Consider the following 12152-nt stretch of genomic DNA (forward strand, 5'->3'; position numbering starts at 1 on the left):
CGCGTTGTATTTCTCCGATGATAGTGGCCGCTCGGGAGGCTAGCTGGGCATCCAGTCAGGCCGGCAGCCACTATCAGGAGGCACCAGTGCCCCTTTGAGGAATCCCACTTGCTTTGCTTCAGTTACTTGTCTTTACTCGCGTACATCAACAGGTGTTGTTTCGAATTGTTTCTCAACACTGCTCTGACCGATTCCGACTCGAGTGCGAGCCTTTGATTCAATCGCGGCTCTTCAAATCGGATTTTGCCTACGCGCGCGAAACTCTGGGATCAATGACCGAATTTCCGGCACGCACAAGCAGTCAGTCGCGTTGCGGGATTTTGTTGAAAAACATGCGGACATCCAGAGAGACGGCCGACGACAACGACGACGACGAAACTTGATGAAGCAAAATGTCTCGGAGCACAAATCCGCCCAACGATCGAGGTAGCAGCTTTCAACCGATAGCCTAGTCGGCCGACGACCGAAATCCCGATACGTAAACGGCATCTGACGCTCATTTCTGACTAACGGTTTCGTTGCTGCCAATAGCAGCGGCGCGGCAGCATCAGGCAAGGCTCAGTCAGTCAGTTCAACGGCTCCGGTGCGGTCGTCATTACTTTGTCGACATCAGATGCGATGTCACTGGCGAATCTTCTTCTGCCGCCGGCGACCGCGAGCTTTCTTCCAAACTTGTCCCGGACGACATATTTTCTGAAATAGCCGAGAGATTTTTTTGGGCTCCGCCGAGAATTAAATTTTCTGTTATGTCCGAAACGCGCACCATCGCCACCACCGTCTGTAACGGTGGGATCTCTGTGGTGGTGGTCGTGGCTGCTGTTGTCATCGACGTTAGCGTCTGGAAGACGATAGTTGTTGGGAAACTGTATCCGCGAACGGAGGTATCCGCCGCCTCGACAGGTTGAGCTGTAAAGAGGAAAAGGAAACAAGTGGTTCCTCCGTTCGAAAAAAGATTTCGTTTCCTAACGTCAACAATGGCTAGAACGGGGCGCGCCAACGCGAACGAGAGGGTCACGTGCTGCTTGTTCGGTCTGAGGGAAAAAAAGAGGAGACAACAAGTAATATAAAGAAACTGGCGAACAGAAAAAAGAACAAAACGCTGAACGAAGCCCAAACCATCGCACCGCTTGGACGTGGTTCGTTGGCTTGAAGTAGCCTCTTGCCGTTGCTACGGGTGCGCTCTTCGCCTAAACGGTACCGCGGCCTGAACTTCGATCGCGAGCGAATTTCGCAGCCCTCAGCCTAGCGCGATCTCCACGCAGGTGGAGCAGCGAGTCGCTGCGCTGTGAACAAGAGTCAAACCCGCCGGAAGGGAAACTGACTGGCTCTTTCCTGGAATCAGGCGCTTGTGGAGCACCGACTCTACGGCGGCTAAGTTCCTCGTCAACTCCTCCACGAACCTGTGACCAGCGTGCGGATCACCCTTGTTGATACGGCCTCGTCCTCGGAAACTCCAATCACTAATCACTCGAATGCCTTCCCGGACATGACCGAGCGAGCGATGCATATTCCGAACATTCCAGTCCCATCCCTTCCGAATTACTCTTGATCAGATCGAGATGGAATCTCCATGTGATTCTTAGCCGTCCGAGTCCACTTTGTCCGGCGCCACTGAATATTTCCGAGTGGCTGACAGAAGGCTCGAAGGGAAACACGATAAGGCTGTCACAATTGAGGAACACCTGTCGCTCTTCGATTAATAGCTCGTGGGAACCTGCGTAAATTTACCGCGAGCCGCTCGCGTGGATTCGGCCCAATACTCAACCGAAACGGATAGAAACCCGACAGCTGCTAGTTCAGAACAGATTTGCTCCGAGAGGAGGATTTCCGCGCGGGAATAAGATGTATCCGCTCATGGCATGCAAATGTAAAATTTCCCCGCCGAGCCAGTCCTTGCGGTGTATGTTTCTCTTGGCTCGAAGATCCGGGCGGGTCCAATGACTTATATCCGTCCTCAGTTGGGCTCGAAGCCCAACGGCGAACTCACAGTGCTCACCCACCTCTACGTCAGTCGGTCGGTCGGTCGTTCGGGTCAAACCGGTGCTCGAGGTCCAACGAGAAAGCTTGTTGTCGGTAATGGCCCAGCGAATCGGGGGTGGGAAGTAATACAAAGTCCGAAAGTGAGGCTCTTGCGGAGCGGAGCTGCGGGGCTTAGTAGACGAACTAATAAAGGGAAAAATCCGGTAGCCGCGAAGCTCCTGAGCGGCAACTCTGTATGATCGTCCTCGTATGATTATGCGCATCACATTAGGCGAGCTCATTGTGCCGCAGGTGGCTTTTGTTCGGTTGACTCTTTGGAGCGCTTTCGATGATGACTGAGTTGACTTGGAGGAAGGCGACGCGACAAATATGAAGTGCTTCCCGCACGCGAGTGCCGCGATCAGAATAGAGCTTTCAAGTTCGTGACACCAACCAGGAGAATCTATCGCATTCTCCTCCGGTTGTGCTAAGCTGCGAATCGTAGTTTTGGGTAAGGTGTCCCCGATAGACTCTGCTACCGGGGCCGTGGACGCAGGAGAAACCGAAACGGTGGATAACTTCGGAATTCCTTCCCATTTTTTCCTCTCGGAAGCCCGCTTATCCGGTCAGGAGGTGCACTAAATGTTTCTGTCGTGTCACATAGCTGACAGCATCGCGCAGTCTCGCGGTCGCTCGCTTGCGGGTAGCTCTTTCAGCGGACGCCATGAAATTCCCGGATTCGTGACATTCGCGTGATTCGTCTTCTGGATTCGCCGATGAGTCCACGCGCCTTCTGAATTGCTTGTTCGCTCGGTAGGTTTGCCATCGCTTCTTCATCTTTTTTTCCCATTCTTTCTTCATTTCCTCCTAATGCCGACGAGCTGATTCGCCGGACGGTGAACAAATTGGTCTAAACTGTAGAAAGGGATCGTCTCCGTTTGTGCGTCTCGTAATAGCCTATTGCCGTCGCTCGTCGTTCATGAGCGCGGGCCACGGGGCATTGTGACGACCATTTGCTCTCCTGATTATTCCATTCTTCGTTTTGCCGGCATACGTACCGCGGTCTCTCCGCTGGTCAACCGCGACCATCACCATTACCGATGGGGCTCTGGTGAAGTTTCTTCGAGCCTGTTGCTTATCTCGCTTGAGTACATGCTCGCCGCAAATGACGTCCACTCTGTTCTCGCTCACGGGATCCCTCGCTGGGAAATCCCGAACATCGGAGACCTCTAGTCGAGTGTTCACTCCTCGACGAATTCCCTCCCTCGAGGGAAGAGGACGCTAGCGATGCCAGTGGATCCGCGATGTCTCGGACAAACTTCTCCGGGAGAAATTGATTCACTCCGTTCGTTTTTACGCTTCACACTCGTGGTCCGACTGGAGCGATTAAACACCGAATTCGATCACGGTGATCAATCTCAAGCCGAGGCTGCTCCGCACTGGATCTCGGGCCGCTTGCCTTCACGGAAGAACTCAAGTATCGGCGATTATGGCACAAACTCATCTCGTTCATCATTTACCGGGACAAGCCCCGTTCCTGTCTCTCTATATCACCCACTCTCTCGCCGGCGTTGTTTGAACGGACGGGCGACGCGCACCAATCCTTAACGGGCAGCCACGGCGCGGCGTCGATCGATGGACGAGCGGGAAGAATCGACTGGTAGCTAAGAAAGGTGAAATAAATACATTCAAGGCAAGAAGCGAGCAGCCTACCGGGCAACCAACGAGAAACAAGAGATTCGAGAAGGCAGTGGATGACGGCATCGACAAATAAGTTTCTGGTTTTGCTCCTGGAGGAGCCCCCGAGTCGCCCGCGTTCGGGAACCTCGACCTGGGCCCCTCTGTATGCGCTATGCCACTGATGATGACGTTGCCTCGGCTACTACTTGTTCGAATACTGGAGCTAACAAGCGTCTGAGCTTGATGATGAACAGCGAATCGAGAGCTCACTCACGCTTCTCATGAGCTACCGAACGCGTTTTTGATCGAGGGGGCCCTCATTTACTAATAGCTTCTCCCCCGTCAATCACTGGCTCGCTGGCTCACCGTTTTCAACTCTTCACGCTCGATCTCTCGGAGCCTCGAACGCCGCGAAGTCGCGATTTCTCTCGCATTTAAGAACTAATTACGCGTCTGGTTGCCTCTGGTTGTCATGGCCCCGGACAGAACGCGAAACCGGAGATGTGATCGATTTTTCGAGAAGCCGCTGCTATGCCCTGGTTTACCTGTACCGAACATGATGTATGTCCGCATACTCATTTAGGTTTAGCACTTCGGTCCCCCCGATTGCAACAGCGGTGGCCACCTGCGGATGGAGCAGCACCGGTCATACAATTCTCTTGACTCGAGAAACGACTCGAAATCAGCCCGCGGTCATTGGGTCAGCTTACGTAATCGTACAGGAACGCGGCACAAGCGCCGAACGTGCAGCTCGGACCGTGGGACTCAAGGGGCAACGGCTCGTTCGTTCGTCTTCTGAGAAAGAGGCAGACGGCTAGTCTAACATCGATTTCGTCTTCGACGAACTCACGTCCAGCCACCGAGCGGACGGATGATGACTACTGGGGGCGATCGGGCGCGCTCTTTACGAGTTTATGTCGGGTCCGAACATATTTCTCTTTTTTTCCCGCTTCGCCCTAGCACTCGAAAGTGTGGAATTTAACGGCAGCGGTTCCGACGTTGGTGGACTGGTTGATGGCGACGTTGATCTCCGTGACGAGAGCGAGAAGGAGGAACAGCGGATCGCTCATCGAAAACTGACTGCCGCGCCGGCCGTTGCATAGACACCTTCGTTCGGGAGAGCTCGTAGATAACGGATCGATCCAATCAGGTGTTTGTTTTTCTACATCTCGATGTTCACACGTCGCGTCCGGACCTTCGCGGGCTTTTGATGCTCGATTGTCGGTGTCGCTCGGTCTGGGCTGTCTCGTGTGCGACACCTTTCCCCACGGGACGAGTCCATGATTAAAAAAGAGAGGTCTTTCGAAAATGAGAACGAACGCATTCCACAAATCAATGAGATCACTCACTTTGAATTACTGGTTCCGAACGCCGCGCCGGTTCTCCGCTGACTCGGAGCCGTCGTCAGTGCCGGTTCGACTTCGTCGTAGATTCCGTGACTCCGTCAAGTCTGGCAGTTTTTTTCTCTCGTCCTTCTGACATCGTCCCGCCGTCGAAGAACGCCTCCGATCTCTTAGAGATGATTTGGAGGGATGAGAATCGTTTTCACCGCGAGACTTCACGCGGAGAAGTCACCAGAAAGATGTTCTTCTCTCTCTCTCTTTCTCCCCGTTCTTACTCGGAGCGACGTGCCGCCCGTGAACGGAGTATTTTTTCTCCAAAGTGAGACCTAAATTATCTGTTACATCATCGGCGAGCAACTGCACCTCATTCGTCTCATCGTCTAGCTGTGAAACGGTGACCTAGATCCCGAAGATTCGGCAGATCAGTCACCAGAAAACTGTGTATCACCAACGTCGAAATCATCGGTGGTGATGCCGCGGCTGCTGCGGCGGCAGCCGTCATCGTCTCTGCTACTGCCACCGCCATCATTATCCGCAAAAGTAGTTTCGTGCAGAAAGTCTCTGTCGGATCAGGTCGCCTAGTTGAGGCACAGCTGACTGAGAGTGAGAGGAGAGATACCGCTAGCTGAAGTCGAGCCGGTCGAGGAATCGTTAGACGAGAAATCCACATGAGGTTCGATCGATGCCGTTAAAGACCAGACCCGGAGGTAGGACGTTAAGGAACAGCTACCCACGTCACCATTTATGGCAAAGTCTGTCTATATCGTCGGAGCTGAGGCTTCTGCCCTCGCTCTTAGAATTCTTCTCGCTCATAACGATTGGGACGACGATTCGCCCTTCCGTTTTCTTCCCCGTTTTCGGAAGATCCCCCACGAGAGGACGAGGGCACTGAAGGGATTAATGGTAGGCGGCCGAAAAAAAAATGATCATCAAAATCTTCGAGGAGCTTCACGGCGGCGGAGGGATCGGAGTTCGCTCGGTGCGATTCGGTCAGTAACAGGACGGAGAGGCCACTCTACGTCGCAACACGATTCACCGTCGACCGGGCGACTATCGAATGATGCGCATGGTGATTCCTTCAGATCGGACAATAAATCCGTGAGGGCCCACGAAGTACAGCGATCGTTATCGTCGGGCAAAGAAGAGAATTGATTGATGTATCTTACGTTGAATAGCAACTTATTTTATCCAACCCGGCGTTTGTCATCGACCGTAATGACTGTCGCCGATGATACGTCGCCGTAATATTCGGAGATTCAGCCCCTGCTCAACTGCTTGCTCAGTCAGCATCGAAATGCCCCACAAACGTTGATGTTTACGGTGATGCTGCTACCGCTCGCGATGGATGAAAATCGGCGTTCAGGCGAAAAGGAAGAGCATTCTAGCACAACTTGAGTGGCGGGCTGAGCTGTGAGATCATCCGTGAAGTAGCTGACGAAGCGACCGGCGGAGTCGCACGCAGACGCTCGGAATGTCAAAGTGGATCCCAGTCAGAAAAACCGAAAATCCGCGGTGAAGAGAAGAAAACGCGACACCTCCACGTGTTGGGAAATCGGGTCCTGACGCTGTTTGCTTAAGCCGCTTTCTCCGCGAGAGGTGGAATCTCTGCGAAAGAGGTTCACCGGATGACGAAATTAACGCACTCCGCGAACACTGGGCTGTAATGCACGGTTTGCTGAAGTTCAGCCTCAATTCTGTTTCCGCGGCTCGAACACGATCCGAGTACCCGAATTTCTTCCGTAGTCTATCTCGACCAATCCGCATCTGTAGTGGACTTCGCGTGTGTCCTCGATTTTTTCCGTCAAGCTCAGGGACGGTTGACACCCCGCGGAGATGTTCATGTACGGGGAAAATTATCGAGATGACGAAGTAGGCATCAGATGATGATCGAGAAGACTTCCCGCATCCGTCGACAACTGCACGTCTGACTCCAAATTCATGATGCTCTTGGACTCCATGTGGACGACGTTCTCTGACAATTTCCCAAGGGCCCGTTCGCGATCATATTCCAGTTTCATCGTCTTCCTCGAGAATTCGTGCCGAAGGTGAAAGACACCGTAGAATTCTCTCCATTTCCATATTTCCCCCGGAGAGATCTGACTCCCGACAGCGACCGAACAAAGTTATCGTTTACAGAAGCATCCTTAAACGGTTGATAAATTTCGCGTCCGCTTATCTTCCATCAGAGATTACTGATTCGTCCGAGACTGTCGTTCTAGGTCACTGCGTCGGAATCGTTTTGTTTCCGAAAGACTCCGAAACTATTAGTCGGAGTTCTCGTAGAATAAGCTCGATCCTAGATCCTCAGGAGAAAAGAAGGAACGGTACTTTATTGAATCACCTTATGGTTTACGAAACGCTCGGACAACGCCCTCCTCTCGTAATCGTGGAAAGCATCTGTTTGGAAGTCCGGAGGAGTCCCAGAAAGCCATCTGGAGATGAAGGGTAAATTCTGGAAAACACGTCATCAGAATGAAGTCCTCATGTTTGCTTTTTTTTGGTGAAGATTCCACGTTTCCTCATTCCGGACCGAGACTGACACCCTATGGTCGCTGCCAGACTTACATCTGCAAAGGTCACCTTATCGAGTAATTTCACTCAGAACAGACTTATCATCTTGAGCTTGAAGATTTGTTCAAAGAAAGCTTTTCCGAAAACTTCGGGGTCGTCTTCGTTCCGACGTTTGTTTCGGCATCGTCTTGCTTACCGTGGGCTACGAAACGTTGTTATGCTCCAGATGTTTTGGACGTAAAGCGGCGAAGAGCGTCGAAAAAAAATCGTTCCAGAACTCTTAAGACATCAGTGCGTCTAACTAACGGAATCGTGAAACGAACCGACCAACGAATGAATGAACGATTCAACTAGAATTCTCCTGCAGAGGAATTTCCCTCACACCAACAGAGATATGACAAAGCAAACGTGAACTCTTTTGGCGAAGTGCTTATTTTTTTCTGTAGAAATTTCTGCCGATCCTATCCGGAATCCGTCGAGCCCGAGTTCACGGCTTCGGCGAAGACGGATGGAAAAAGTCGACGGAAGACGTTCCGGAGACTTCCCGATTAATCTGCTGAGCCGTCGAGGCAATCGAAAACGCTCGAGACGTCGAAGCGAGCGATCGAGACAGGGACATAAATATTCTTTTGAGATCTTGTACGCAGAATATCTGGATTCCGGGCGTCATTGCGGAGAAAATCGAGAAGTACTCCGACGACGAGCGAAGTCCCCACTGTACATATTCCACGTAGAGACACACATACCTAGATTCGGAAACGGGAACAGCTTCCAGTCGGATGTGACCGCTCCGGAGGTTTCCTCTTCTTGGAACTCCCGTCGCTTCCTTGTCTTCTTTCCTGCAAAAGTATTAAATCCTCTGATTCGAGTCATTCAAACGGTTCTCATCCAATCGTTCATTAGAGACGAGGGTTGCACTAGCACATCAACGTCAACTTGGTTATCAGATGTTTTTTGTAATTAAAACAGCCACGACAACGACGCCTCTACTTGTCCGATATGTTCGATTTGTCTCTTTGGACGATTCTTGCCGTCTGAAATAGATCATCCGCTATCTTAGCCTCGCCCAGTACGTCGTATGCTGAAGAAGACCGGAAAAATCAGTTCCACGAAAAACGTCCGAGAGCAGTCCGGATAAGGACCTATCCCTGTCGTCGTTTCCCAACCCTCCCCGGATCAGAACTCGATGTCTCAGACCGGGCGACTCCTCGTCAATCAAAGTTCGTAACCGAACATTTGAACCCGAACGGTTCTATGTAGTATGTATTACTTCCTGAATGAGAGCAGTATTTCCCAGACGCCACCCGATCGGGACACGAGGCGGCAGCTCGCACGGTTCTGGGCTGAATCAGTGGAGGATACAGAGGTCTGTGAAATTCGAAAAGGGAAGGGATGCTACAGCGGATAACTTCGCTAATTGATCATCATCTCGATCTCATCGAACATTCATTCCCTAGTGCCTTCCCAGAACAGCACTAACTTCGGATCTGAGTCGTCTCCGCTTCAGGCCTGATGACGGTCGTTCCATATGGTCCGAGGCTTCCCATTACTTGATCGTCGAAGAGACAACGTCGATTCCTCTGGAAAAATCCAGTGTGTAGAATCAACATTCTGCGGGAAGGAGGCACAAGCAAATATTGAAAATCAGATTACCTTCGATCTGGAGCACACCGCGTCCATTGACGAACGACGGCTTCGACCGACCGATACAGGGCTGGACGGATGGACGATCCGGGGAACGGATAGATAGTTCGATGAGGAGCGATCTATAATTAAACGACGCGAAAGGAACTTCCGAAGCTCAAGAAGCGGGTGCTTTGAGCCGAGGAAAGACTCGAAAACGGAGCAGAAACCGAGTCAGATCGGTGATTTGAGGCCGCATCTGACGGCGCGTTGACAGGTCCGCAATGTCCAAACATCCCATTCAACTTCGATACCGTTAGTGGTTGTTTGAGTAAACTCACGCTTGTCACTCGTTGAGCTCATCGTCTTCTGCAGTTTTCGACGACGAGGCAACGTCGGTGGCGTCAGTACAAGCGGACACAGACGTCACGGAAGCGGCCGTTGGAAGATCTTCGTCGCGCTCTCACAGAAAATCACAAAATTGTGGTCTACCACTTCAAGCGGCACGCACACAGAGAAAACAAGCTCAACATGTTTGAAACTGATGTCACCGCGACCTCTGGCACTCTGACATAAGCGCAATCGCGCCCGTGTTTCGTGACGGAGGAGGGACGCCCAAACTAGATTGGAGCGGTTCTAATGGGACAGTACTCCGCTGGACGTCTCGGAGGGGGGCTTCTGTAAGGTCCTATCGATTCTTCATCCGTATATACATATTTCACCTATCTGTGAGATTTTCAATGATTTCGCTGGCATTAGGGTTTCCCTTTCGAGGGGGAAATCGGTCCCAGGGATATCGTCAAAGCTCAGCATTACAGGCCCAAGAGAATCGGACCGGGATTCGAAGACCCGAACTAGCCCCCTCCGAGAGAGATCCTGCGAACGTCACTGTCAAATGCTTCCGTTTTTATCCAGAGCTATTGCAACTGTCGGGAAGTCGTCTTCTGAAGGAGGACGGGAACACCGGAGCGCGGGAAGCATCGTAGTTCAATGGACCACACTAAGCCGAAGTCGACCTCCGTATGTTTCATGTTCCACCGGTTTCACTGTTGATTTTGCCGTCGATTTTCAGATGCTGAAACAAACGGTGGAATTTTCCCTCCTCCACGACGAGAACGGTGCGATGAAGGGCGAGCACGTATTCTGCTTTAGTGAATGCAAATTGTTCTCTCGAGCGAAGTCGACTTACTCTGGCGCTATGGAAGTCTTAGATGAACTCAATGTCTTTCGGACCACGCTGGGCGTAATGTCATTTTGGCCGCATTGGATCGCGACCCTGTTCTTGTTCCCGCTTCTCCATTCCTGAAGAAGAGATCCATGCTCTGGCCGGAAAACAAGCGATTGTCATTGAAATTTGCCAGCAAATACGGAACCCGTTCGCTTCGGCAAACTGGCACGTGTCTTCGGATCAGAAGTCCCGCACAGCTGACTCGAGAACAGCTGAGCGTTCCGAAGGAGGAGACGAGGCCTACCGACAAAGGGTCCAGACGTTCCGCCGTGTTGGAGGGCGCAGATCCCCGATAAATTCATGAGCAGTAACTACCCTAATTCGGGGCGGACCATCGATATCAGAGCAGTGAGAGGAGAGCAAGATCGACATCAGGAGCGAGCGAGCTTCGCGAATGCCGAAGGGGCTCGTATCCATCAAAATCACGATCCGCCGGAGCATTTCATAATAGAAAATCATTGTATTGCTTCGTCGATTGAAGTAGCGGGCTCGTTCGCCGACTGCTCATGGAAGCCGGCGGGATGATTCTTTCTGGGACATTCCTGGGCTGGGCTCCCCTCGCTGAGACAAACAATTCAATTTGAAGGAAACTGTCCCCAGAGTAAGAATCGACGACGAGCGTTGCGTTCAATTGGGGACCCACTCTTATATTCTTCCCTGTGATTCTATTCTTCAGCGTTGACAACGGGAACGAACGCTACGCAGCGAAGAAGGCTACCGCCGAATCGTCGGTCGGCCACGTCTCCAGCTCTACCGCTGATCCCGGCTTCCTGACAGATTTACCGAAGTGACTTGCGGTTCTGACTCGACGTTTTCACGGAAGTCTTCACTCAACCCGAAGTGAGAATTCGACTCTTCAATCATCATCTGAGAACGCGGCTCGAGACTCTCAAGGCGAAACTCGCGATATCATTGCCGAAAGCCGGTTTTCCCTTCGAGGAAGTTCGAAACGATCAGAACTAGATACTGAGGAGCCTGGGCGAGGAATTCGCCGGAATCCGTCATCCTCGGACATCAGCCGGAGGCGTGCTCCTACCGATTTGATATCTGCCAGAGATTCGGATACACATGACGTACGGTGACGTGCGGGAATCCATCAGCTCCGATCGATTCGATACCAACCGAATCACTGAGCGAGTTGTAACGCTCCTGGTCGCATTGTGTTCTTGCGCTGATGAGCCCGGGTCCGAAGGGGTGAGGGGGCTAAGATTGAGCGTCGCGTGACATTTTCACGCCGAGACGACATTAATGAGAATATGGGCTGCCCCTACGAGCTGTGACATTCATGTCTCCGGCGAACAGCAGAAACAGAATCGTTTTGACAAGGCCAAGTCGGAAACGGGAAGAATGACGAGCGACTGATTTTATAATTAAGATAGAAACTCTGCGGCTACCATGAATAGATTGAATTTCTCGACAGAAGAATCCTGCTACCGCGAGCTACCCTCCCTCTCTAGAGGAGAATGGATGCGTCGAGAGATCTGGAAAACAATAATCGCTCCGCCTCATCCTCATCAAGTTTGACAATAGCCCTTTTTCATTACAGACGGACACTGCAGCTATCCTGGCTCACCAGCCCATTGTGAAGTGACGTTCTCGGATTCCGAGCTCCCAGTAGGATCAACTGCTTCGTATCACTGCGATCCTGGGTACGAGCTCCTGGGTCCAGGAACGCGACGCTGCGTCGACAATGGCACCTGGGTGCCAAGCGGAATACCGTTTTGTGGTGAGTTTAATCCCTTTGAGCCTCTCTCCCGTTTGATGATTTGATGCTGCGAGGCAAAACTCGATTCCGAGTTCATTCCTCT

The 12152-nt window shown here is 51.9% G+C and overlaps 1 protein-coding gene across 1 annotated transcript in view; it reads left to right on the plus strand.

Moving 5' to 3' along the window:
* Nucleotides 1–12152, plus strand: part of LOC100900376 (uncharacterized) — a 31441-nt gene that overhangs the window by 3005 nt on the left and 16284 nt on the right. The window contains exon 2 of the mRNA XM_018640196.2: nucleotides 11891–12070. Within this exon, the coding sequence (XP_018495712.2) occupies nucleotides 11891–12070 (180 nt within the window). The remainder of the gene's footprint in view (nucleotides 1–11890; nucleotides 12071–12152) is intronic.

Source organism: Galendromus occidentalis, unplaced genomic scaffold (assembly GCF_000255335.2).
Source record: "Galendromus occidentalis unplaced genomic scaffold, Mocc_1.1 scf7180000075612, whole genome shotgun sequence".
Lineage (NCBI taxonomy): Eukaryota > Metazoa > Arthropoda > Arachnida > Mesostigmata > Phytoseiidae > Galendromus > Galendromus occidentalis.